Raw genomic sequence first — 24,862 nt, 5'->3', positions numbered from 1 at the left:
TCCACGCCAGTGATTTCAGTATGAATGAGAGACACAGATGTATTTTCAGTTCCCACTCTCTCAGAGACATTATTGTTATTTCAAAACTCCATCTGTTTTGTCATTTAGTGGGTAAGAGACAAGTTGGACAACAAAAGGTATCACTTGTAATCCTGTATTTTCAAGAAGCTGCTACCAAGCCAAACAGAAACCTGACTGCAGATATTTTTGGTGATTTTATTTCCATATTCTCCCCTTTGGCAGTCATCTAGCACTGTCCTGAGTGCACAGGAGGAGTGCTGTTTCATGTAATAGTCCTTTGTCTCATAAGCAAAAGTCTGCCAGCCCTTCAAGGGGTCCAGTTTGAACAGTAATGGAAATTCTAGTTGTAATAGAGGTGTAATAGTCAAGTTATAACCTTGTTACCAGCTGGGTGGTTTTGATTCTTCCTAAGGTTGAAGGCTGCTTTAGAAAGGGCCAAGTTACAGAAACGAGTGAGATCCTCAGGCCCTGCTGCTGCTGTTGCAAATTTATAGTTTGCTTTATCACCTTGCAGCTTACAGGAAGTTTCCAGGGGATGTATTGAATACCTGCATGTTGCATAGATTTTGGGGAAGAAGAATCCTGCTCAGTGAGTATGAAGGATGTTTAAGGATTCAATGTTTAAGGATTCAATGGACAGCTTTGTAGATGTAGCTAGTAGAGACCATCTCTGATTTAAAGACCTGCTTTTAGGCTGGTCACTGCTCAGTTCTTTATTCCCGGGCTGGAAGCCACAGCCAGCCTGGTGCCAGGGTTGCCCTGTGGTGTCTGGCCCTGCTGGGGGGGCCGTTGTGTGTCCAGGGTCTGCATGGTCACAGTGAATGCTCCCCATTTTCATCCCAGGGAGAAGTGTGGTTTTGAGCACACAGGGCACAATTTGTGGGGGAGGGATCTGTTAGCGGTGCAGTGGCAGTGGAAAGGGGAGGCTGGTGAGGCTGAAGGAAAGCAGGAGGATGCTTGGGGACATGAGCTCCAAATTAAGGTGCTGGCGAACCTCAGGTTGAGGAAATATTTATTTTTTGCTTTACAGTAAATTCTTATTCCTTAGACAGCTACTGTTTAATTATTAGACTGTTTATTACTTTTTGACTCACTTTTCCATTTTATACTTGAACTTAGCCACGGTGGTGTAAATATTTGAGGTAGAATTAAGGGAAGTGCAGCTGTATAAATCAATTGCTTTTTTTCCATCTAGTTATCTAAGAAGGATTCTTTATTCTTTGCCCTAGTCTCTGAAAGTGCTGTGGAGTAAGCTTATGCTAAGATGTATGGGTATTTCTTCCTTTTTGATTCCAGTGAAGCTTTGTCAAATGGTTGTTGGAAGAAAATATTGCTTATTTTGGAAACAATGTGCAAATAGAGTTTTTTTTAAATGGTTTGGATGAAACAGAGAGGAGTTCTCAGAGGTGTTATTATGACAGTGAAATATCAGGTTATCTACATCCTGTTATCTTTACCTGGCAGAAGAATATTGGAGTAAATATGTTCCCAGTGAGACTGAGAAGAAGCAACTTAATTATAGAGTGTGGAGGAACCATTAATGATAAAAGTTTTGGAGTGGACTTTGGGAGAAAACAAGTAGAGCTTCAGCACAGGAACTCGAATCCCCTGGTGTTCGTTCTGGACAGCAGAATTTTTTTACTGATGCTGTGCTTAACAGAGGCTTAGCTATTTTTTCAGTGAGGAAAAGTATCCTGGCAGCCCAGAGAGACAGTGCTAAGCCAAGTTGGAAGGCTTAAATATAATTCCTTCTAAAAATTCAGATTAAGGAACAATTTATGAAGTGCTGCTTGAATCAACATGGCTTCAAGGAAAATCAGGTGATGGTAGTGTTCTTCAACAACCAGAATGCAGACATTTGACTTTTTTCATCTCAAACAGAAACTGAGTTTTTCTTTTTACACTGAGGGTTTTTGTCTGGGAGCTGTGTGGGAAGTGCCCTGTCCTTAGGGTAGGTGCATGGCAGGAAAACTTGTAGTGCATACAGCAAGTGGCCTGATAGAAAGAGTTCATGCTTGAGAACGAGTAGGGACTAGAAAGGTGGGAATATAGCCCAGGTCTAATTTTCATATAGGAATGTGGAGAGGACCTTAACACAGTGGTCTTAACTGGAATGTAAGAAGTTACAGGGTTTTATGGAAGGAGGGTAATCCATGTGTCCTCATAGAAATGAGAAGGAATCAGGAAATATTTTAAAATTTTATTTCATTAAGCTTCTCCATATTCCTCAAGCAGCACACAGAAATGTAGTTCTGAGTTGTTTGAATGTAGTATTTCTGCCCTGGCAGACCTCCCCGAGAGAGGGGTAAAACTTCTTTATATGAAGCTGTGTGGTAATAATTTTAGTATTTTGAAGTACTTAATTGTTAACAAGTCCAACTTCTCAACACCCATGAGAGCTAAAATATTTTTAAGCTTGGCTGTTGGAGACTCACCAGGCAAGGTCTTCTATACATGCAGAACTCCTATGGCTGTGCAGGGGTGAGGGAATATACTCCAACTGCCTTGCAGTGTGTTAATTGGAAGATGATCATGCACTCCTTTTAAAAGATGATATTCTCTTGTACAGCTCCTCATGTGGTTGAGAATTGGGAAATATAGTAGTGACATATTAAAAACATACCTTTTCTAATCATATTCTGGAACTGTTATCTAGGATGTAGGGCAAACAGAAACAAAACCTCCATTCAGCTGTGCCTATGCAATGACTAATATATAAATGAACTTGGTAGACATGTGACTTCTGTAAAGAGAGAAATTGTCAAGTTTCTCTATCTTTGTATAAACAGAATGATTTTTTTAAATGATAAGTAAGGACAAGTTCAGAGTTTTGTATTGCACATGTAATTATTTTTATTTTTTTAAAATCTGTGCAGCTGGCAGCTCCAAAACCAGAGAAGTTATGGTTGGCATGCTTCATGCAACAAGTTGATTTGAACACTTATAATTTTTGGTTTGCATATTAAAGCATTAAACCACATTTGGGAGAGGGAAGCTCTCCAAGAATTTGTATTGGCTGGGTTAGGGAGCTGGGGTGAGAAAAGTTAGTGCATTGTATCTCTCTCACTTGCAGAAACCAAACTAGGGGCTTCGTTTATTGGGGTTTAAATTCCCCTTGAGATGGCCAAGGCAGTTTTTTGTTGCTGTCAGGAATTTGAGAAATGGCAAATAACAAAAAAATCATAAATTATTTTTGAAGCTTTGTCATTTCAAGTGGTATTAATTAGACTGCCAGCCTTTTAGTCTGCTTGATTTTCTTACTTAGCGATGAGTGAGCCCGTTTGAAAAGAATAAAAATGCAGTTGTTAGACATACAAATATAGGATTATAAATACGAGCAAGTTAATGTTTCAAAAAATCTGTTTTGTTAAATGTAGTTTTAGACTCCAATGTGAGTTACGCTGTCATATCTACAAACTCAAAAGGCTTTTTAGCCATCAGCTTAGATATTCAGCTCTCAGTGGCTTGATTCCTTTGAATTATTAGCAATTTGCTAAGCACTGGGAACTCTTAATGGAAATTTCAAGCTCTGTAAGAAAGGAACGTCAATAAGGAATGTTTCTTGAACACTTGCTAATGTGATACAGTGTTACTTAAGGTTTTAATAAAAGCAACGATGTGTCAACCAAGCACGGAAAAAAACCCATCAGCCTAATACCAATGTGATACTACAAGAGGTTTCTCTGTTAAAACTTCTGAGGTTTTTTATCAGACTTTTTTTAATATTGTAATGTCCTTAATAGCAATTTCAAATATTTTTAGTAATGGACATTCATCCTGAACCTTGACACGTGTGTATTTTTTCAATGTTATAATGTCCTTTTTAATATCCCTATTTAAAATGTGTGCATTTATTTTGATATATGAATTCTGGTATGAAGTTCTAATAACACCTTTTGTTTCATAAATATTTTGTATTGATCCTGTCTTAAAGTAATAATTTGTTTAGGAGTCACTACTGAAGCAAGTCAAATTTAGCTAAGGCAGTTTGGGCTGATGAAGAGTATGGATTCTGGAGGGCTGGCAAGAAAGATAACATTTATTTTTAAGTCTTTTCTCTTCAGGACGAACAAAAAGTCAGTGAGGAGGATTTGCAGTGAAACATTAATAACCATTGAAATGCCTATGTCTTTTTTATGAATCCTTTAATGTGCCTTCTATTTGAATTCTATTGAAGTGCTCATTGTTTTCATTTCACCTTCCCAAACCCAACCAATTTTCCTATGAATTTGCTTTACTGAGAAGCACAGCAGTGCATCCAATCAGCCACATACTCACCGAAAATAACACATTTCTGAGAAAGCTTGATAGACTTAAGCACACAAATGGGAGGCTGGAGGTGGAGTTCTGTGGCTGGTGTTCCAGAACTCAGTTCCTCACTGGAAATCAGAAGGAAGAGTTAACTCTTCCAGTAATGTGGCTTTCCAGCCACTCTCTCCCCGGGCTGTAATGCTGCCTGGGGTTGTTGTGGTCCAAGGGCAGACCCAGCTCTTGGCCTTGTTGAACCCCATGCCACTGAGATCCCTCTGCAGAGACTCCCTGCCCTCAGCACATCGACATTCCCACCAAAGAGCAGCCAACTAAAGCAGAGCACAGGAAAGAGAGTGTGTAAAAATGAAACACATACTTGTTACTTCTCTGGTGTTGTACTGCTAAATACCAGATGACTGTGTCCAGTGTGTTGGCTACAAATTATATATATCATTTTTATATACGTAGGAATTCTGACAATCAATCCTATCTAAAAATACATTTAGAGGTCAGGATGTACTACTAAGTATAGATTGGGTTGTCTTTGCAAAACACATCTTGCCTCATTAGAGCAGAGTGCATCTCTTTGCACTTGCTGACTTTCAACTAGAGCATGCCGGTTAAAATTTTCCTGCAAGGTTGGCTTTCCCTGAGGAGCTGTTCCACCATCCACAGTGGCTTCCAATGGCAGCTGCAATTTGTGAGAATCACAAACCTGTCAGTGTGTACCTTGGAGTGTAAATATGGGCACTGCTGTTTTCAAGGAAGTGGGAATAAAGCTGTGCAGCTGACAGCTGAGGGAACAGAGCAAGGTCCCTGGATTCATTATTAAAAGAAAATTTGTGGTACCTAACTCAGATGGCTCTGGTATTTCTGGGCTACCTACATACTCTTTGAAAGAAATTATCTTTTTTGGGGGGTATATAGGCTGTCAGCAATCCTAAATTGAACAGGATTGATAAACTCTGAAAATAAGGCTCTGTGAATATATTTCAAAATGCAAAACCTGGTCTTTGACTTTACTCTTTTCAAAGCTAGACATCCCAGAATGAAAATGTGCTTACTTACTTGCTGGAAGAGAGATGGCTGTGCTTAATTTTAACTGTTTCTGAGCAACTGAACAATTCCTTTGCTTAGTTACTCAAATATGGTTCAAATATTGATTGAAAAATTGTAGGTAAGTTTCAATAGAATTGTGTAGCACCTTGCCTGACATTCAGAGTTTGAAGAGAAGGCAGCTCCTCTTCCTTTAGCAACTGCAGTCAGTTCCTTGTCTTCTTGGCCAGACTCTTCTCTCATATTTGAGTTCAAGCTCTTACTTGCCTGTGTTACTGCAGGATTATGCTCCTGAGAATAATTTCTCATAATTTATTATTTGTGTATGTAAAGCTGGGAGCACTTTATTTTTTGGTTTTTCAGGATGGCTCTATGGTAGGAGCTGAAACCTCTGAAATTAGGTACAAAACGAAAGCCAAATAAGAAAAGGAAACAGAACAAATGCAGTTCTTAAGCAGCACAGCAGCTAAATGGAATGCAAGGTTAATTTTGGTCTTATGTTTTGTTTTTTTTTAATTTTTATTCCAGGGTCAAATAACACTAATGGATGTGCCTGTATTTAAAGCAATTCAGCCAGAGGTAAGTATTTCATTAGCCTTGTTTTCCAGTTTAAATGAAGAAGTTAGACCAGAGTATAAACTCTGGAATTGCAAAGGGTATTTCTATAAATCTTTATTTTTGTCCCAGTTCATACAGTTCTGAAGCAGATGGTTTTTAACAGAAAAATATCTGGAACTAATAGCTTGTTTGGAGTCTAATATTGATATTTAATTCTCCAACTAGTGCAGGAGATGAAGCATCTGGGATTTAGTGTTTCTGAATGACAAACATCTTGATTTGATTATTCTGATCATAATGGTTTAGGTTTTAGCTACTGATACCTGTTTTAATACTTCATCCTGTCCTGTGTTTCCATAACTGCTTCACATCTCCTTTGGCAAAATGAAAATGGTTGTAATGTCATTCAAGATGTGTGTGATCTGTGGATATATTGGGATAATACATTGATGATTTGTATTCTCTGGTTTGTTTTTATGTAATGCTATATTCCTTTCAGATTTTAGCTGACTTGGGCTCATTTCAGCATCTTCACAGTGACTATAATAAATGATGAATTAGTTTCGCCTTATTTCTTTACCATTAGCATTTTCCTGTGGGCATTGTTCTGTACTTTTGAGGGTTTATTTTTCAGTATATTGTCCATTTTATCAGTACTGTGGAAGTCTTTCTCAGCTCATCAGTCACTTCAGTTCATCACAAGCTATTTCACTGGCAGCAGGTTTGTCATGTCACTCTCGTGACACGCTGAAAAATATTTTGCTTCAGGTGGAGAAACCTGCTCAATCTCTTGGCTGTGATTATTGATTTTGTCATTTGTTTTACCTGGGAATTTTCCTGAAAGCTGCTGTTTGATCTGTACTACTTGTAGATGTTGCCATGATTCAGCTTTCAGATGACTTCAGCAAGATATTTCCCAGCCCTTGTGGATCTGTGGGTTTTTTTGGTTCATTTTTTAGTTTGTTGGTTTGGGATTTTGGGCTTTTTTGTTGGTTTAATCCTTTGGAGAGCTTCCCATTTGATGTGATTTGAACCTACATCACAGCAGTACTTAATATTAGCAAAAGCAGTAGACAGACACACGTATGATGAAAATATTTCAAAGAGTCGGATAAAAGGTTAAATGCTTTAAAGCTTTGGAGAAGAGCTTTTAAAAAAGAGAGATCCTATTAGAAGATCAGGATAAACATATTCTGCCAGTTAGAAGCATTCCCAGGCTATTCAGAAAAAATGTGCAAGTGTAGGTGAATATATCTGGAAAGTAATTATTTATAAGAAATCTCTATGTATTGCATAAGAAAAATAAGTGTGATGCCTTCCCTGGAAAATATCCATTAGGAAGGGTGACTCTTGGACTCTTCTGGAGTGTTTACATGCAGGCAGTTTAAGGCTCTGACAGTGTGCAGGTATTACCTGTCCATCAGTGCTCCTTCGCAGTACACAGAGGGGGCTGGTGGCTGATGTGTCTCTAAACTGTGTGAATCCCCAAAGGAAAAGGCTGGAAAGATCAGCTCTCACGTCAGAAAAGGCTAAACGTGATTCAATTGCTTTCCTGCTGGTTAGCAGAAGAGAAAATCAGACATGGAAGACTGAGTTTACCTCATAACATCTTGACAGCAGGTTAATGAAGTGGTGTAGATTTCTGAGTTTCCTTCAAGTGTCTACAAGACTGTGCCATATCCATGTCTTGATTCACCTTGTAAATCTTTATTCATTCCTTGGCATGTGCACTCAAGCATTGTGGAGTTTGTAATTAGAAAACCAAACAAGATTGAGCTGATTTCACCTGTATAAAAGGGCTTCTAAACTGAGGCTTTAATGAAAGGCACTGATAGAATTGGTTTTTTCATTCTAAATATTGATACAAAATTTCCCAGCTCTCACCTGTATGCATGGTAGGAAATCATGAGCAATATTTTTCCCAGTATGTCATGATTTAAAATCAATGTTTATTGCAATTCGTAATTCACCAGCAAATCTTTGTTACACAAATTGTGATTCTCCCTTTGCTTCCCAAACTGCAGAATGGTATCAAAATGAAAATTTTTAGCCTTTAATGCGTGTTCATTTATTTTCTCAAATAAGGTTTCTGAAAGATGTACTCAGAGGTGCTTAATTTTTAAAATTGCTGGAGATGAATTTTCATCATCTTTAGGCTGTGTGAGCAGAATTCTTTAAATATGTTTGATATTACTGTGTTGCATCTTCTTCATTGTGTTAAAATACTTTTTAAACTATTACAGGTAGCTTTTTTTAAAAAAAAAAAGCAACATCAGAACTTCTTGGTTATCTTAAAAAAACCAGCTGAATAATACTTTTCAAAGCAATATGTTGTAATTTTCCTTTTAACATCAAAATCAATGAACACACTCACAGCACAGTTACATAATTCTGCAGCCTTTTACCTTTATCTGTAGCAAGTAAATTATTTCTGTTTGTATTGAAATTTCTTAGCAGTATTGTGAGTTTACATGTGTGCTCAAGTTCCTCCACGCTGCCCACAACAACTCATCATCACATGCTTGGTGCAAAAAGAGACTAGGAGTTTAGTGTTGCCCACAGAATTTGGGATTAAGGAAAACAGTGGATCCCTTTACGTTTGGGGTGAGGCAGAAGCAGGGAATTGAACCATGACTATGGTTAGATACCCTTAATAGTGACATGATGCTCTGCCTGAGCTTTAAGCAGGCTCTGACACTCCAAGGGATTCTGGAAACCACCTTCCTTCTTCATTAAAAATGCCTGCAAGTTACTTCTGAGGAAGGAAAGGAGAAGCAATCACTGCTTCTTTGTTAATTAATAGTTAGTGGGGTGCAGTATAAGAAATAAAGAATATGAAGAACAGATCTCTCTGACAGAAATATCTATATGTATGAAAGCAGCCAATTTGCATTTTAATTTTTAGGGGGAAAAAAAATTATGGAGTTCCCCCAGTCATGAGATTTCCTTCTATTCCCTGGGAATGGCAAGCCTTGTGTTGGTTTTTTTCTCTCTTTTTTGTAGTAGTTGTGGCTTTCCAGAGAGAATGACTGTAAAGCAAAAAGGAGTCACAGACTTGCTCAGCTGTGGTGCTGGTAGTTGTGTTAACATTAAATAACAGCCACATGACCCCTTGCAGAACACATCAGCTTGCTTTTATTGGAAAATCTGATTATCTATTTTATTTGCCCATATGTATTCATATTGAAAATCTCTACTGGGTTATTGTCTTTAACCTCTTCATCCCCTTTGCTTCACCAGGCTAGGCAGTGAAAAAAAAAATCACTTATTGAGTATTCTTAATCAGTACTCACTCTGAAGTTGTAGAATGGTTCCACTATTAATCCTTGCTTCTTCTCTCCTCTTTTTGAAATTTTCCCTTTGACCTAGATAAGGTTTTTGTGAGGAGCACAATCTCTGTCTCTGCCATGTAGTACAGGTTACAATTTAAATGTACCCACAGTATTTTGTTAAGGAAAATAAAATGCTGTGTATCCAAAACAGAATGAAAACTAAAATGAGTTACAGAGAAAGTTCAGTTTTTGTATTCTTGACCCTAAGTCTTTTGGTTTTTCACATCATTTTAAATGTACCACATTCAGTAAGAAATTAGTGGTTGTAGTTACGTAGCTGCTGTGTCTGAGTTGACTGACAGACTAAGGAAATAATCCTGGAGAATACTTCAGGTTTGAAACTTGTAGTGGAAAAAGTGGAATCCTAGAGGATTCCTCATTGGGACTGTATGTGGCCAAATCCAGGGAAGGCAAAAACCTTGGTGGCTGTTCTGCTGGTGGCATCTTAGGGCAATGGGATGGGCAGTGCCAGGGGCACAGAGTTCACAGCAGCAGGTTCTAGAGAGGGGCAGGAGGGTTCTGAGCAGACCAGTCAGGTGGTCATGCTGACAAACCTGACAGGCAAAGGGAAAGCCCTTTGCTTTTAGTTTCTATAAAAGAGAAAAGAAAGCTGGCTGCACAGGGGTGAGAGGTGTGCAAGTGATATGGAGAAGCACTTCCTACACTTCCTAAAGAGGGGGAAGATGCTTTTGGAACTCTCAAACCTGTGTGCATCTCCTTTGTCTGTCCCTGAATGGTGGTGTGGATGTTGACTGTTGAAGAATCTGAACTGATAGCACAGGTCATGAGTGCCTATGTGACTGTGCCTCAACACCTCTGGGAAAGGATTTGGATACATGTCTTTCTGGTCAGGAGCAGGATATTTTGTTTTGCAGTATTTTCAGATCTGTTGCCACTGATACCTGTACCCTGTGAGCCCTCTAGACATACAGGGCCAGGGCAATGGGAAACTTCTGCCTGGCATCATGAGTTTTTCACTCAGTGATGAGAATTGAAATTGAGGGACATGGCCTGAATTTGTAAGAAATTACCATGTTTTCTCTAAACCTCAGGTGACAACTAATTTTTTCCTGCTGTTAAGGGAGGGTTATCAGATGCCAGTGGAGGAATTCCCTTGTGTTCCTCTGAGTGCAGAGCTGTGATTGTTATTCCAGTGGAAACTAGAGATGCTGAGGGATAGAGAGTGTAATCAAGAGTCTCTTGGATGGCTCCCTTCTCCAGTAGCCTGCTGTCCTTTGGAAAAGGAGTAATTCAGAGCTGTGTGTTTGTCTCATGCATAGTCATTCAGGTGAGGTGTAAGGACATGGACATGTGCATTCCTGTGCTGAACATGCCAGCTTTTCCAGGATAGGTCTAGGTGGCTCAGCTTCCCAGTGAAATATGGGAAGATGGCCCTAAATACAAAGCCAGAAATTCCACATTCTTCCCAGTGCCTGTGGCCAGGAATCTCTGAGTCTTCTCTAACAAATACCAGCATACCACAAACTTCAAGTAGAAGAATTCAGGGTCCCTCTTAACTGACATGAGATTCTTTAGTAGTTTTGGGACATTGGTTGGAAAGAAGTTAAGAAGTTCCTGATTAAAAAACCTGAAAAAATTAGACTGCCTAGATACCAAATTCTTTTAAACTGTGTCTTAAAACTGAGAGCACTTTGGGATGGATGATCTGGAAGGAAAGCATGAATAAGTAAAAAGGAAGGGCTGAACCCTGCTATTATACCACTTCAATAATTATGCTGTGTCTATATTGATTATTTTTCTTATTAGCACTGTGAAAGACATTGTGTGCTGAATGCTGTACATCTTTGCATCTACTCATATGCTGTAGTATACAAATGGAAGAGCTCATTTTGGTACATGTAATTATTTATGATTTTAATGGAAACTGCTGTGTTGAAATTAAGGGATAGTAAATAACAAAATGATGTCGTTTCCTAAAATAGGCTCCTTTGGAAGGGAAAACTGAAAATAGTGTTTCTTTTATTGTTACTGCAAAAGATGACACTTTTTTGGTATTTCTTTAATGCAATGTGCCAAGTTAAAAATACAGTGTGTGCTTTAGATTGAGTTAACAAGGTGTATCTTCTCTTTAAGTATCTTCAGAAAGCAATTAAAAACAAAAGGACATCTTGCTCTCTAGCTCAGATTCACGTTTGAAGCAGGATTTTCTGTGGTAACAAAACGAAGCTTCTAGTAAGAGAAGTAGCAAAGTTCCTAATACAGCAAAAGATGAATTGTGATAATCCAATAACTCAACACAATTCAGAAATTACACTTGTGGAATCTCGATTTGCAGAAGGAATGAGAAAAAGTGTAATTGTATTACTTCGATGTATTGTTGCTCTGTTAAGTTATTTTAAAACTTACAAGATTTGTGTCTCTATATGCCTTTGACTCTGAACATGTGTTATGCACTAAATTAAAGAAGAGAATTTTCATCCTTGTTCTCCCAGGAGCTGGCAAGCTGTGGCTGGAATAAAAAAGAGAAATACAGTTCTGCACCAAATGCTGTTGCTTTCACCAGAAGATTCAATCATGTGAGTTACTTTTTTTTCCAGCATTATTGCATGTATACATTTTTAAAATCTGTGGGATTAAGTGTTCTGGCACATCACTTTTATTTTGGATCACAGCTGATGACTTGACAATTTAAGGAACTCGTTATAGCAGTTACTCTATCTGCAGGATATACAGAAAGACCAAACCACTGTTGACGAAATAGCTGTGATTCTGTTTTAAATAGCAGTAATTGATGAAAAGTGCGTGTTTTCCCCATAGCTGCTGGCTGTCTTTTATATAAAGACAGAATCATAATTACAGGTTAAAGGCTTGCCATACAGGATTTCTGGACTAGTAATTAAATGTAATTTCCTTCTGTGTTAGTTGAGTCTCTTCTGCTTCACATAGATGTTTTTGTCCCTAGAAATAGAAGCCTCTTGTCAGCATGCTTACCTCTTTAAGGTGATTCTAGGCAAACTTTTAAAAATTCCAGAGAATTTTTCTGTACAAAATTTGTTCTTTAACTCTCTATTTGGCATAGTTTTTCAGGTAGTATATTTGAGATTCATAGTTTTCTTATTTAACAATTTCTCTGCATAAAATCAACTATTAAAAGAAGAGAATTCTTGCTTTCTTCACAATTAAAGCTGGAGGACTCCAGCTGTGTAGTTACCCAATCATCTCTCAAAACCGTGATGCTTTTTTTAAGTAATGCCATATTTTCTCTTTCAGATGAAGTAATTCTATTACTCTCATCTCTCTTCTTGTAAATGTTTAATAATGTCTCAGACTTACAAGCTGTCTTCCAAACCTAACCTCTGTATCCAGTCTCAGACTTACAGACACCTTTGTTAATCATCTGAAACTCAGACCAAACCACTAAACTTTTCAGGGTTTTTTCCTATCAGTTCTCGTGCACTTTGTCACTTTTCATGATTGCTCACATTCTGGATATGATCAAATCTTACTTATTGACAAAATGTAGAATATTTCTTAACCTCCTGCTGACTGAAATCCTTGTCTGGATTTGGGTTTTGGACACTTGCCTGATTCTCCACTGGGCTGAAGAGAAAATGTTACACTGCAAACTTTTTATGACTGTACCAAATATTGAGGTCTGGGGGTTTGGTCAAGCATTTGGGGTTGGTTTTTTTTTTGTGTTCTTTTTTTGTTGTTGCTGTTCTGCATTTAGTTGAAATCTTCCTGATCTAGCTTTTGAAGTTGCTCCTGTTGGAATATATAGGCTAGTATAAAAACTCTAATACTTGTGACTCTAATTTCACTGATATTGACACTAATTTCACTGATATTCCCCTGATTCTGACATTTGCTGCCTTGCCTGTTAATGGAAGTCTTCTCTTCAAAGAAATGTTTTGTTTTGCTGAATATTTTGGAATGTTTTTGTAGTAAAAGCCATGTTAGGCAGTGCTACTCATCAAGGACCTCACTTCTCAGTTGTTGTTATGTGCTGTACTGAAGAACTGCAGGAACTGCTTGAAGTCAACTTCAGAGATACTAAAGAATTGGTCCAATATGCTCAGTAGCCAGAAGGAAGGAGGGGAAACCTTGTTCTGTCATCAAGGAAAGCCATAAGTCTTACTTGTGTATAGAAGTGGAGAGGGAAAAGGACAAGTATTGTTTCTGCTCTGCTTGCTTGGGGGTTCTAAAGCTTAGTCCTGAAATAAGTAATAAGAAAAGTCATTGGGACTTTTGGCCTTCTCAGGCAGAAATACATTTCATCAAAATTTTGTTAACCTTTGAAATTTTGCTGTGTTTAAAATAAACATTATGCATCTGTCTCATCCCTTTTTGCCCCCAGCTTGCCAAAGGAAAGCCATAAACAGCTCCCACTTTTTAAGTAAAGAGAATATTAAATTACTAACAGCTGCTTCACAGCAAATTGATGTGCAGATAGCATTTTGGAAGCAGTGATGATACTGTGCAGTTGATTACATTCCACTGAGGATGATGTAGGGCAGTTCCAGCATTAGTTATGGGATGATTATATGTGGTGCCTGTAAAAACAGATCAAGTTCAGGGAAGAGAAATCAATTTAATCCTTCCATGCCAGGACTCTCCTATTCTTGGAGAATTCATTGTTACGTGGTACTCCATAGATTTACACATCTGATATTAAGAATTTCTTTTAAAATATGTAACTTGTTCACTTTTTTTTTTTAAACTCGGATCTCTCCTTTTTCAGCTTTCTGCTGAAAGTGGGTTGTATACTTGCTGCTGCTGTTACTGGTAAACCTGACAGAGTGCTCAATTGCCAAATTTATTTACTAGACCATTGTCCTACTCTTTGAAAACCAACTTTTATCATATATTTCACACAAACACAGTTTTTTAAAGGTAACTGCTCATGTTAAGGTTGATATTGCTCTCTTGGTTAGAGTCCTTTTATTGAAAACCTCTTTCATGATGTTTTTATTTAAATGGGAGTGGAGCTGTGCTGCCACAGAGCTTAAAATATTAGAGAAACTTGTCAACTAGATTCAGTACATTGGAACAATTTTAAAGGAAGAGATCGCACTTGCAAAAGGAAAATTTTATGGTTTACTGGCTCTGTGTTCATGGGAGTTTTTAGTTTGGTTTTTTTTTGCATCTTTTTTTAACCCAAATGCAAACATTATATGTAGAACTTTGTCTTTAATACTGTAGTGTTTCTGAATTGCAGTGAATTGAACTGCCCAGTTATTGGAAATAAAGAAAATGACTGGTTAGTGTGCATGGAAGATACCTGAAAGCAAAATCTAGAAACTACTAAAGAGAGATTCTTGAATTTGCCTATCTTTTGATTAGCTCAGAATTAGTTTTGGAAGCAATGACTATGACCTTAAAAGCACCAGTGTAATAGAATTAGTACTTCAGATAAGGGAAACATGGGATAATATAAAAAAGCTTAAGATGTGATTCAGAAACAGATACGTTCAAAAGTTAAGCCTGTTATTCTCAGTTGACTTTAATAGGGAAGAATATAAACATACAATTATATGTCAAGGGTTTAAATGCTGCCTTGAACTGGTATCAAAGGCTTTGATACCCAAAGGCTGTGGATCATCTCACTGATTGACGTTGGTATAATAACACTGAAATGCAGCAACATAGGAATATATGGAACAAATATGTATTATTATGTAAAGAATGAAGGAAAGTATTTATTTGATTTATTTCTTTTTCACCTGGATTACGTTAGGTTATGGTGCTGTCTAAAGATACCAATTAATAGACAAGACCAGCCAAACCCAAGGGTTTATGTTGGTAAAAACACATCAAAGAGGACAGGAAGTGGTTGAAGTGGAACTGATTAAGTGTCTTTAATTCTGTATCTCCTGCCTACTCTGTTACTGAAGGGATTGGAGGGCTCTAAGCTTCGAAGGAAGTTTGGTTTGTTTGGTTGTGTTGGTTATTTTTTTCTTGCAAGAGTTTGGAAGTGTTGAGCTGAGGTCTAGCTGGGACTGGGACAGAAACCAGGCTTCCTTGGGTAAGCAAGAGCATTCCTGTTTCACAGTGCTTGTGTCTCTGATGCCAGTGAACTTCCATGGGAGTCAGGACCAACAGAGGAAACTGGGGGCTGTTGTCCTGATGGAAATGCTTGAGCATTGCTCTCTGCTCTGAGCAAGTGTGTCACAGTCTGACCTATCATAGGCATTCGCCTGTTACATCAACACTCTGTTCACTTAAAATCTAAGAGATTTGGGGTTTTAAGGCCTAGTACTGCATATGTTGTCCTCACCTGGTTCTTTATGATACAGAAATCTGTGTTAAAAATTTAAATCCCCTCGATCTTCAGTGGGAAAGCATCTCCTTAAAAACTCAGGGGAAACAAGTTCTTTTTCTCAAGCTGTGTAACTACAGAGCACCCAACTGAGGTCAAGCCTTTCATGACAAAATTTTGAAGTACTGGCAAATATTTAATGTATTCAGTACTTCTGTATTTTATAGAATCATCATCAAGTGGGAAGGTGCCCATTAGGATCATCAAGTGCAACTCCCTGCTCCTGGCAGGACTCAAGAAGGACACCTTCAGAATATTTAACTAAAGAAAATGCTGGAGAAATTGGTAACAATCTACATATTTTCTTTCTCTGAACAGTAAAGAAGGCGCAAGAGTTCCAATTTTCTTTTTCTCGCACTTCTACTGAGATTGTCTCAGCACTTGGAGCCTTGTCCTTAAAGGAAAATTATTCCGTAACTGAGTAGGGGATGATATTCTCTGTCGTTGAAATACAGATATTACCTCTATCATTTTCAGATTATTACAATTTGATGATGTACCATTAAAAATGAAACAATTTTCTATATTTTCTTCTTTTAACTTTAAACAGTGGTTTCAAAACATCTTCCATTTTTGAGCATGGCAACATGCTGAGTTTTTTTGAATCACATGGAACCATTTTTTATTTGTGAGGATATCATGGTTTGTCAGCAGATATTTTGATTTACGAAGAAGAAAAAGAGGAAAGAAAATGAAGAAAAATGAAAGGAAACAGAAACCTGAGCTCCATGGTTAATTCTTTCCTGGCTAATACAACCTTAGACAAACAGACCAAAGGAAAGTGGTTCTTATGCAAGATGTTTGTGGGGATTTTTTGTGGGTTTTCTTGTCATTCTTCCATTTCTCAGTTCCAAAGAGCTGTTGTGATTTAACATCCCAGTTTTCATCAGATCTCTGTAGCTTCACTGCAAATGTAATCATTTTGGAGGTGTGGATTTGCTTGTGCTCTTCTGTCTAATGAGCTGTCATACTGTACAAAGTGGAACAAGATATTTCAATTTTTTAGTTGCAATTTTGGGCAGGAACCTGAATAAAAACCTGAATTAAATAACCTGAAAGTTAGTTTACAAGAAGTAGTTTAGCATCTCTTAAAAATCAAAGCAACGTGACATGTTGGAAGGTTTTTGTGTATGGGAATGTGCATTTCTTCATACACCATTTTCAGTAGTTTTGTAAATACCAGTCATGCTGTATCTTGATAATTCATTTTTTTTCCCAACTCATAGCAATTACATGAATGAAAGCTGCAGTATTTGTTACCCTTTGCTAATTCTTTGCTACTGCTTTATTACAGTTATGAAAGTGTTTCTTTTTTATCATTCTTTGTGGGAGCAGAGGGTGGGGGGGAGCAAAGAAGAGAAAATAGTAGACTTTAGACCTATTAACAAACACTTTTGAAGTACAGCCTGTATGAGATGTTCATGTAAGTATGAAACGTAGCAACCACCCTTTACACTGAATTTAGCAGTGATCTTGCACAACAGTGAAGTGAGTCCTGTAAAACTTAACTAAGAGTATGGTACTGTGCTGTGTATTAGCAGGTAATTGGCATAGCCAGAAATAAGAGTACAGACTATAAGCTAGGTTATGGCAGAACCTCCTACTTTATGTTCCAGTTTTGTTCAGGATTAATTGTCCTTCAAGGTGTTGGAAATGTCAATGAGCTGTAGTTGAGCTGTTCAGTTCACATGAGGGTTGAGTAATGCAGCTTTGATGTTGTGGAAAAGCAAACCAATGGATATGATTCAATGTTAGTGTCTATAGTCCTTCATTTTTGTAAACTTTTAATAACATTTTGTCATGATTTTATTTTCCTGGGGGAGGATTATTTGAAGTTTGAGAGTTTTACCATTTGCTTTGTGTGTGATCTCGTCCTCAAGCATATCCTGAACTCAAGTCTGTTTCCGTAGATCATACTTTCCTAAAAATAAATAAAACTTTTAAAAGTGTAGTGTTGAAACTCTGTATTGTTTTAAAAGGCTTTTTTTTTCTACTTTTTAGGTAAGCTTCTGGGTTGTTAGAGAGATTCTGCACGCACAGACTTTAAAAATACGAGCTGAGGTTTTGAGCCACTACATTAAAACTGCAAAGGTAGGAATTTGCATTGTGAATGGGGGTGTGGGATTCAGCATGATCAAAAGTTTTATACCTAAGTTGCTCAGTTCAGAAATACACATGGGGAAATCTTTGTCTGATACCTGATTTAGCTGTGGTTGTTTCTGTTGACATTAATTACCTTTTCTTCAGAGAGGCTGTAAGTCCACTACACAGTTGTGCTGGCAACCTATTGCATAGCTCACAGGTCTTTAATGGTATCTCATCTATATGGCATAATGCACAAACCAATTAGACCTAATAGTCACATTCCCCTGAAGTTCCTGGACTGTCCTGGTTGGTGATGAATTCTGTTTCAATGCTGGCAGCAGCTGGGAAAGCCCTTCTTTTTATTTCTAATCAGCTACACTGTCCTTTGGGACAGTGAATTTCATTACCTTGTTTTGGATGTGTGTGTGTGTGAGGAAAAAGGGTTATTGTGTAAGTGGAGGGACAAACTCCAGCAGGATTACTTGAAAGGATAATAGGACTGTGGTATATGACAAATATCCAACCCCTTCCACATGCCCCACAAAATACTGATTGCCCTTTACACTTGGTTATTAAAGAATCCTCCCAAAAGAGGGTAAGGAGAGGGAAGCACTTAATCAGAACTTCTACAGGGCAGACTTCCACTGTCAGCAGGACATGCTGGAATCATGGGTGTCTGAGCACCCAGACTGGAAATGCTACTGGGATGCCATTAAAAGTTGCATTTCTGGCTAATACCTGTAAGGACTTAGTTCCATAAAAGGCTGTAAGTTTCCTGGCAGTGTGTTAAGTGGAGAGAGAATCATTTGCCCTGTTCCAAAACTATTAGACAGAAAACCATCCTTGCAGTATTGCTTTCACCCTTCCAAATAGAAGGTCTCCTTTGATGTTCAGCATTTAGTCAGAATTACTTTGGTCTAGATTTTTTTGTCCTTTTGCCTCATGAAAGGCCTCCTAAGCAAGAAGTAAGATGAGTTTCAAGCAGGAGAAAGGACTTCCACCATTTTTTGAATAGGAAGGGTTCCTTATTTTTTTCTTGCTAGAATCCTAACCTACCTTGGTGAATGTTCCAAATGGATTCAGCAGGATTTGCAATACTGTGATTGAGTATCCACTTCTCTCTAGCAAAGTCTCTCCATTAGGGGTGAAACCTCAGTTTGGGTGCACTACACCAAAAATGAAAACAGTTTGGATCTCTGGGTCCTCACAGCCACCTGAACAATTAATGTTGCTGAGAACTTTGGGAAGAGCATTTTGTTCCAGACTGTTTTTAAGCTTTTGGAGGCAGAGGGAAAGGAAAAAGAAAAGTGAGGGAAATTCCAAGTGTGTAAGAAAATGCACTTAAACAGTGTTTTGTAGAGAGTTTTTAAGAAAATTCTTTTATTCTGATGTTTTCTCTATTCAATTTTGTTTGAGTTGTTGCTTTCTACTAGTTAGTTGTCATACCCCGAAAATGGTCTTTCAGTGAGAGGAGTACTCCAGGTATGTGGCTTTTGAAATTTACCTCCTTGATTTTATCCTGCTACAATATTTTTGGGTGCTTTGGTATGGCCTTGGTAGTTGAATAATGATTACATCATTCACCACTGGGTTGTCCTTTCTGGCATGTTAAGTTGTAAAATACTATTGAATGCTATGAAAGGAATTTGTTGGATTTGAATGTCAGAAAGTTTCTAGCACTTCTAATATATTACCCAAGGTGTGCGTCTATATAGATACTTTTAAGGGTTCTCTATGGGCTATGAAACAGCTAGTTAGTCTAATCCAAAACCATAGAGATGTAGTAATGAAAAATTAGGAGGTACCATAAAAATGGCCTGAGTGCACAGCAGTTCACGGAAACACTTCATTTTAGACCATGCAAGACTTCTGCATTTTTATCTTGTTTTTTCATTCTGTATCCACTATTGACAGCACTCAGGATGCTGTTTATTGTTATTTATATGTATTTTTTTTGTCCTCAGAAACTGTATGAGCTGAATAATCTCCATGCTCTCATGGCAGTGGTGTCAGGCCTGCAGAGTGCTCCCATCTTCAGGCTGACCAAGACATGGGCGGTAAGTGAGCAGCAGGACGATGGAGGGGGAATAATTTGTTTTTAGGTCAGTACAGCATTCTGAAGCTTGTTTTCAGGGATGCAGCAGTTATTACAGATAGCTTTAATTTTATCCTGCTGCATACATAATGCTTCTAGTTCCTCTGAAGTCTATGGTTTCCTGTTGAATTTTTTTTCCATTCTAGCATAGAAATATTTTCCTCTGAAAAATAGTTCCCTGCAGATTCTGCTAAATGCAGAGGCTTCTCGTTTGGCCAGAAGCTATTTTGTATTTAGTTGCTGGAAAATTCTGAATGCCAAAGTGGGTCATACTTTAATCATTTAGGGGTTTATACTGCTGGAATTTTTTTCTTTTTGCTATGGAGAGCAGATGTTCAGAAACTCTTGATTCAGTTTCCATAAAGAGATTTGTTGTTTCTCTGACTGATAACTAAACCTAGCACTTTTCCTTAGAGTTTTCAGAATTATTTTACAGTTACAGCTCCATTAGACAGTATATTTGTAGTTCTGCCTTGGTACAGTTGTGAAAGAACAGTGTTCTTTGGAATCATTTTTGTCATATTTTTTTTTACTGGCATGAATATTGTTTTATCATTGTATCCTTGATAAGAATATTAGGAATTACTTTTCCTCATTGATACCACAGAGCTCATAAAACAGTTCTTGATTTAGCTATACATTGTGTACTTTTCCAGCTGTTTCAGATGAATGTGACATTGTGTGACAGATATAATCAGGTGACTGAAATGCTACTCTGCAAGGGATACATATAAATAGATCATTAAAAAAAAGCTGAAAACTTTCACTGAACACCCATCAGTGCATCCTTGGGTGTTGCAAAATGTGTTTATTTGTCTGTTAACTGCATGAAAATGTTGTTCTGTTCATAAATATTACCAAAACTGAACATAATTTATTCCTGCCAAGATACTCATGTAGAATTCTGTCACATTTTGCAAATGCACAATTTAAGTTAGACATAGCTTCCAAATACTAAAAATCTCTCTGAGGCAATCTTAGTGAAATTAACACTTCGAAATGATCTTGGGGAGAACTTCTGGTTTTCAGAGTTTGTGTCAAGGAATTGATGCCTCAACAGTTTTATGTAACTCTGAGGCTGAATGGATTTTTAAATCTTTTTGTATAAGACTCAAATTAAATGTAACTATAACCATATATTAATAACCACATTAGTTACTCCCATGATGATGCCATTTAGAACCTGGAGTCCCCAGTTTCTTTTGCTGCTTGGTTATGCACTTGTTTGTACTTGCTGGGTTTATTTGTGTGTTGTTGACATTAAGGTCACCCCTTTTCCAACCTCTGAAATTCCAGGTAACTTCTCCCACATTTTTGCAGGTGTTTGATTCCTCATACAATCCCAAGTGGGTCTGTGCTTTTCATCATCTTACATAAACCTTTATAAATTCAAGTTGCAGGGTAGCTCCCAGCAATGTGCACTGCAAACTGATTTAGTTGTCCTTCTCCTGGAAGTTCAGCTTATAAATTCTTGAAGTAATTCTAAGCCTTTGGCTTTCTGTATATTAAAAGCACGAAAAGACACGTTGAGCTTTTATTTGAATCATGAAGTCATTTGGGTAAGTTATACAGCAACCCTCCAAAACCTACAACAAGGAAGGATTTCTTCTCCATTTCTGAGATGGTTTGTAGCAGCTCTCGATCAACTTGACTTACAAAGTCAGGAAAATAGCTGCAAGTATATTCATTCCCTAAAAAAAAAGCCACCTTATATGGTTGGAATCTAGAGTTGAAAGGAGCCATTAAATACTTGCTTGGTAATCTAATGTTCCTAAAAAAGATGGAATTCATGTCTTCTGACGGTATGTCTGAATTTGTCTGAAATTTGTCTCGCTCATTACACACACTCTGAACTCTGGAGAATAATAAGTGCTGCTTTTAATGTGTGATTTGCCCCATTCAAAACTTGAAAAGAATTGTGAACCTTTCCAAGAAAGTTCACAGAATAGAATATTCAGCTTCTCTCCATTTAATGTGAAGGAATTCTAGATGACTGGTGAGGATTTGGGCAACGTAAGCAAATAATCATTAAATATGTACAGCGGGGTGAGCCAGCATCCTGAGACCTCATCTCTCCTTGCTGGCATTTCAAAAACGTTGTATTAATTGCTGGCACACTACTGCAAGAAGGCAAAAAGCAATTTAGAAGGCTCCAAATCCTTCCCTGCTGCAATAAACTGTCAGCCTTAGTTTTTATTGTCTCTGCATATATACATCTCTTTATTGTTCTTTTCATCTGAGATACAGAAGAAGAAACATTATTTCAAAAAGAAGCAGCTCCAAAACTGAGAGTCTAAAAGGGTCCTTATTTGGCCCTCACAGAAACACTTATAATGTGCTTGGCTTCTCTGTACTTTTTTCCCTTAATGCAGCAAGTGGAGGCAAGACATGAATTGCCCCATGAGCACCAGGGGAAGTCATGAAGGATCACCTTGTTATGAGATGTACCAAATAGCCTGAAAAGATACATCAGACTTGAATAAGTGTGTGCAAATCAGCATGTTTTGAGGAAAATACCATTAATTTCATCCAAGTTTGAAGTCAGGCCATTATTATATGTTAGTTTTGTCTTACCTTTCCACTTGCAAAACTACAAAAACCTTCCTGACACCAAATGATGTCAGAATATTTTAGGATATTGTTAAAAGCAAGCTGGTCCAGGCTGATTAAACTGGAGCCAGCTTTGAAGAGATGAACTTCAAAAGATAAATGTCATGTTGAAGTGGTTGGAAAGGAGTCATGTTAGTCTGCTGCTTCCTTCTCCTGGAACTGCAGGTATCTGTAATTCTAATGAATGGGAAGTGCTCTTCATTTGAGTATTGGAACCAAAGCTAAAGATGTAAATTAATTGCTGAACTGTCAGTGATCTGTATGTCTTGGGAAACAATTCACTTTCAACAAGTGGCTTTCTGCTGAAAGCCAGTGTTTAGTTTGTCCTCATGAAGAGCTGGATATAGGAAATGGAAGTAAAAAGATATTTCAACAGTGAATTTACAGAAGGGAGATTTCAGTTCTGTTAGGCTCACCTGGGCTGATCTTTATCTGAAGTGAAAAGGGAATATGTATAGAAATTTAGTGATCTGACCCTTGTAATATTAGGGGAAAAATTGTGACTGAGGCTTAGAACACTGAGTCTCTTGCCAAAATGCTTGGTGGGAACATCTTACACCCTTTGTTAAGTTCTGACTCTGAGTTGAAATGAAGACTTTGAGGTAGTTTTGCAGCAGCAGTTCAGCAAGATGTTTTGAAAATATCTTAACTTACTTTCCCAACCTTACAAAGACAATCTGGTTGCTGTTAATTCTGTCAAAGGAAGGAGTTGGAGGCAGGGAGAATGAAAAATGAACGAGAACCATGACTTTTAAGTTTTCTGTTGAAAGTGGATGTTTCTGTAATATTAAGAGCCAGTAAAATTGCCAGTTGGCAGAAGAATACAAGTCCATGAGCCTTCTGTAAGAAAAACATAGAGAAAATCCTTACTGTTTTCCAGACCTTCAACTGCATGGCTATGTGTATATCAGCATTCATTATTTTTGAAGTCTCAGTTTAGGTAGTTATTTATCATATCTTAATGGCATTGGTTTATTCTTTGGAAAATTACTATTTGAAAAATCAAGAATAAGAAGGTATTTTAGAAATTGCTTTTTTGTGAAGCTGGATTAGTATAAAATTTCTCAGGGTATCTGACAAAGAAATGGTGACGTGTTGTGGTGTGGTGTGAGGAACAGAAAGAGCCCTGATTCTGTATAGGCACTGCTCAGCAATAACAAAAACGTCTGTGTTAATAGCACTGTTTTCAGCACAAATCCAAGATACAGCCTATACCAGCCACTGTGAAGAAAAGTGACTCCATCCTATCCCAAGCCAACACACTTATGGATAATCACAGTGAAGAGGTTACTGGCATGAGTACTACTGATATGGACAGCACATGAAGTTGTGATGTGCAGTCTTTTGATAACTTCAATTGTTTCAGAAGGATCCTTCAGGACAGCATTTTACCTGTGTAATTTTTAGAAGTATTTTTAAATTTAACAGCAAAAATAGCTGCTTTTCCTTATAAACTTTCGAAGTGCTACTCCTTAAAGGATTAAATGATGTCGTTTTGAAGCAGCTGAGTTTAAAAAAAAGAAAAACAGAAAAAAAACCCCCAAAAACAAAAATAAAACCACCAAAACCAAAAAACCAACCAAACAAACAAAAAAACCTCCAAATCAACAAAGAAAACAAAATCAACAAAGAAAACGAAATCAACAAAAAAACCTCAATAAGAGCAACAATAGGAAAGTGGAAATCTCTGCTTGTAAGGGTAAAAGAGAAATCATAATGATCAGACCTAAACTCATTTGGTTTTGCCTTTTTTCTTTCCCTAGTTACTGAGTCGGAAGGATAAAGCCACCTTTGACAAGCTGGAATATGTTATGAGTAAAGAAGATAATTACAAAAGGCTTAGAGACTATATCAGCAGCTTGAAAATGACTCCTTGTATTCCCTATTTAGGTAAGTTGTTTCTCCTGTAATTTCACAGGCCAAACACCATCTTTTGGGCATTCATGAAACTCTTTCAGTATTTCAGTGAAGAATCTACAACCCTAGGTGATTCTGGACACTCTGTATGTGGCAAGACAGAACCTCTGGAAGAAAATACCTCTTCAACCTCACAAACACTGCAGGTTTTATATACAGTATCAGTTTTCTAGGAAACTATGTTGCCACGTGTTGTACAGATACACTGACTTCTGGAGATGTACTTTGTTAGGCCTGCTAGGCCTCCTAAATACCAAATACTTGACTGTTCTAGTAATGATGGCTTTTAATTTATGAGAAGCTATAAATCACCAGCCTCTGAGAGAAATGCACATAGATCTTAGAGTTTGGAAGATGGTAAAATCTGGAGATATTCCTGCATTTAATATACACCAAGGTGACAAGAAACTGGGTTGTTATAAGTAACTCAGCCTTATGGAGTAATTATTAGTAAATTATATTCCTGTGTATGTAAAAACAAGATAAAGGCATTTAATATGTGTTGGTTTTGTTGTCAAGCTAATTTAGTACTTTACTTAAACTAAACAGACATTAAAATGATTAGTGTGCCTTTTTTCCATGTAGCTTTTGTTTCATAAGTTGTTGGTAATAACATAAAATTTAGGAAATGTGTATCCAGTTTTACGTATTTTTTCA

At 37.5% G+C, this 24,862-nt stretch overlaps 1 protein-coding gene across 5 annotated transcripts in view; it reads left to right on the top strand.

Moving 5' to 3' along the window:
• Positions 1-24,862, top strand: part of RALGPS2 (Ral GEF with PH domain and SH3 binding motif 2) — a 111,589-nt gene that overhangs the window by 27,211 nt on the left and 59,516 nt on the right. For all 5 annotated transcript variants that reach the window (XM_085068618.1, XM_085068617.1, XM_085068614.1 and 2 more), the window contains 5 exons: positions 5,857-5,907; positions 11,672-11,755; positions 17,500-17,589; positions 19,548-19,640; positions 24,052-24,178. In XM_085068618.1, the coding sequence (XP_084924744.1) occupies positions 5,857-5,907; positions 11,672-11,755; positions 17,500-17,589; positions 19,548-19,640; positions 24,052-24,178 (445 nt within the window). The remainder of the gene's footprint in view (positions 1-5,856; positions 5,908-11,671; positions 11,756-17,499; positions 17,590-19,547; positions 19,641-24,051; positions 24,179-24,862) is intronic.

Source organism: Lichenostomus cassidix, chromosome 8 (assembly GCF_008360975.1).
Source record: "Lichenostomus cassidix isolate B80296 chromosome 8, HeHo_3.0, whole genome shotgun sequence".
NCBI classification, from domain to species: domain Eukaryota; kingdom Metazoa; phylum Chordata; class Aves; order Passeriformes; family Meliphagidae; genus Lichenostomus; species Lichenostomus cassidix.
The sequence above is the reverse complement of the archived record's forward strand: the minus strand, read 5'-3'. Positions and strand labels throughout refer to the sequence as shown.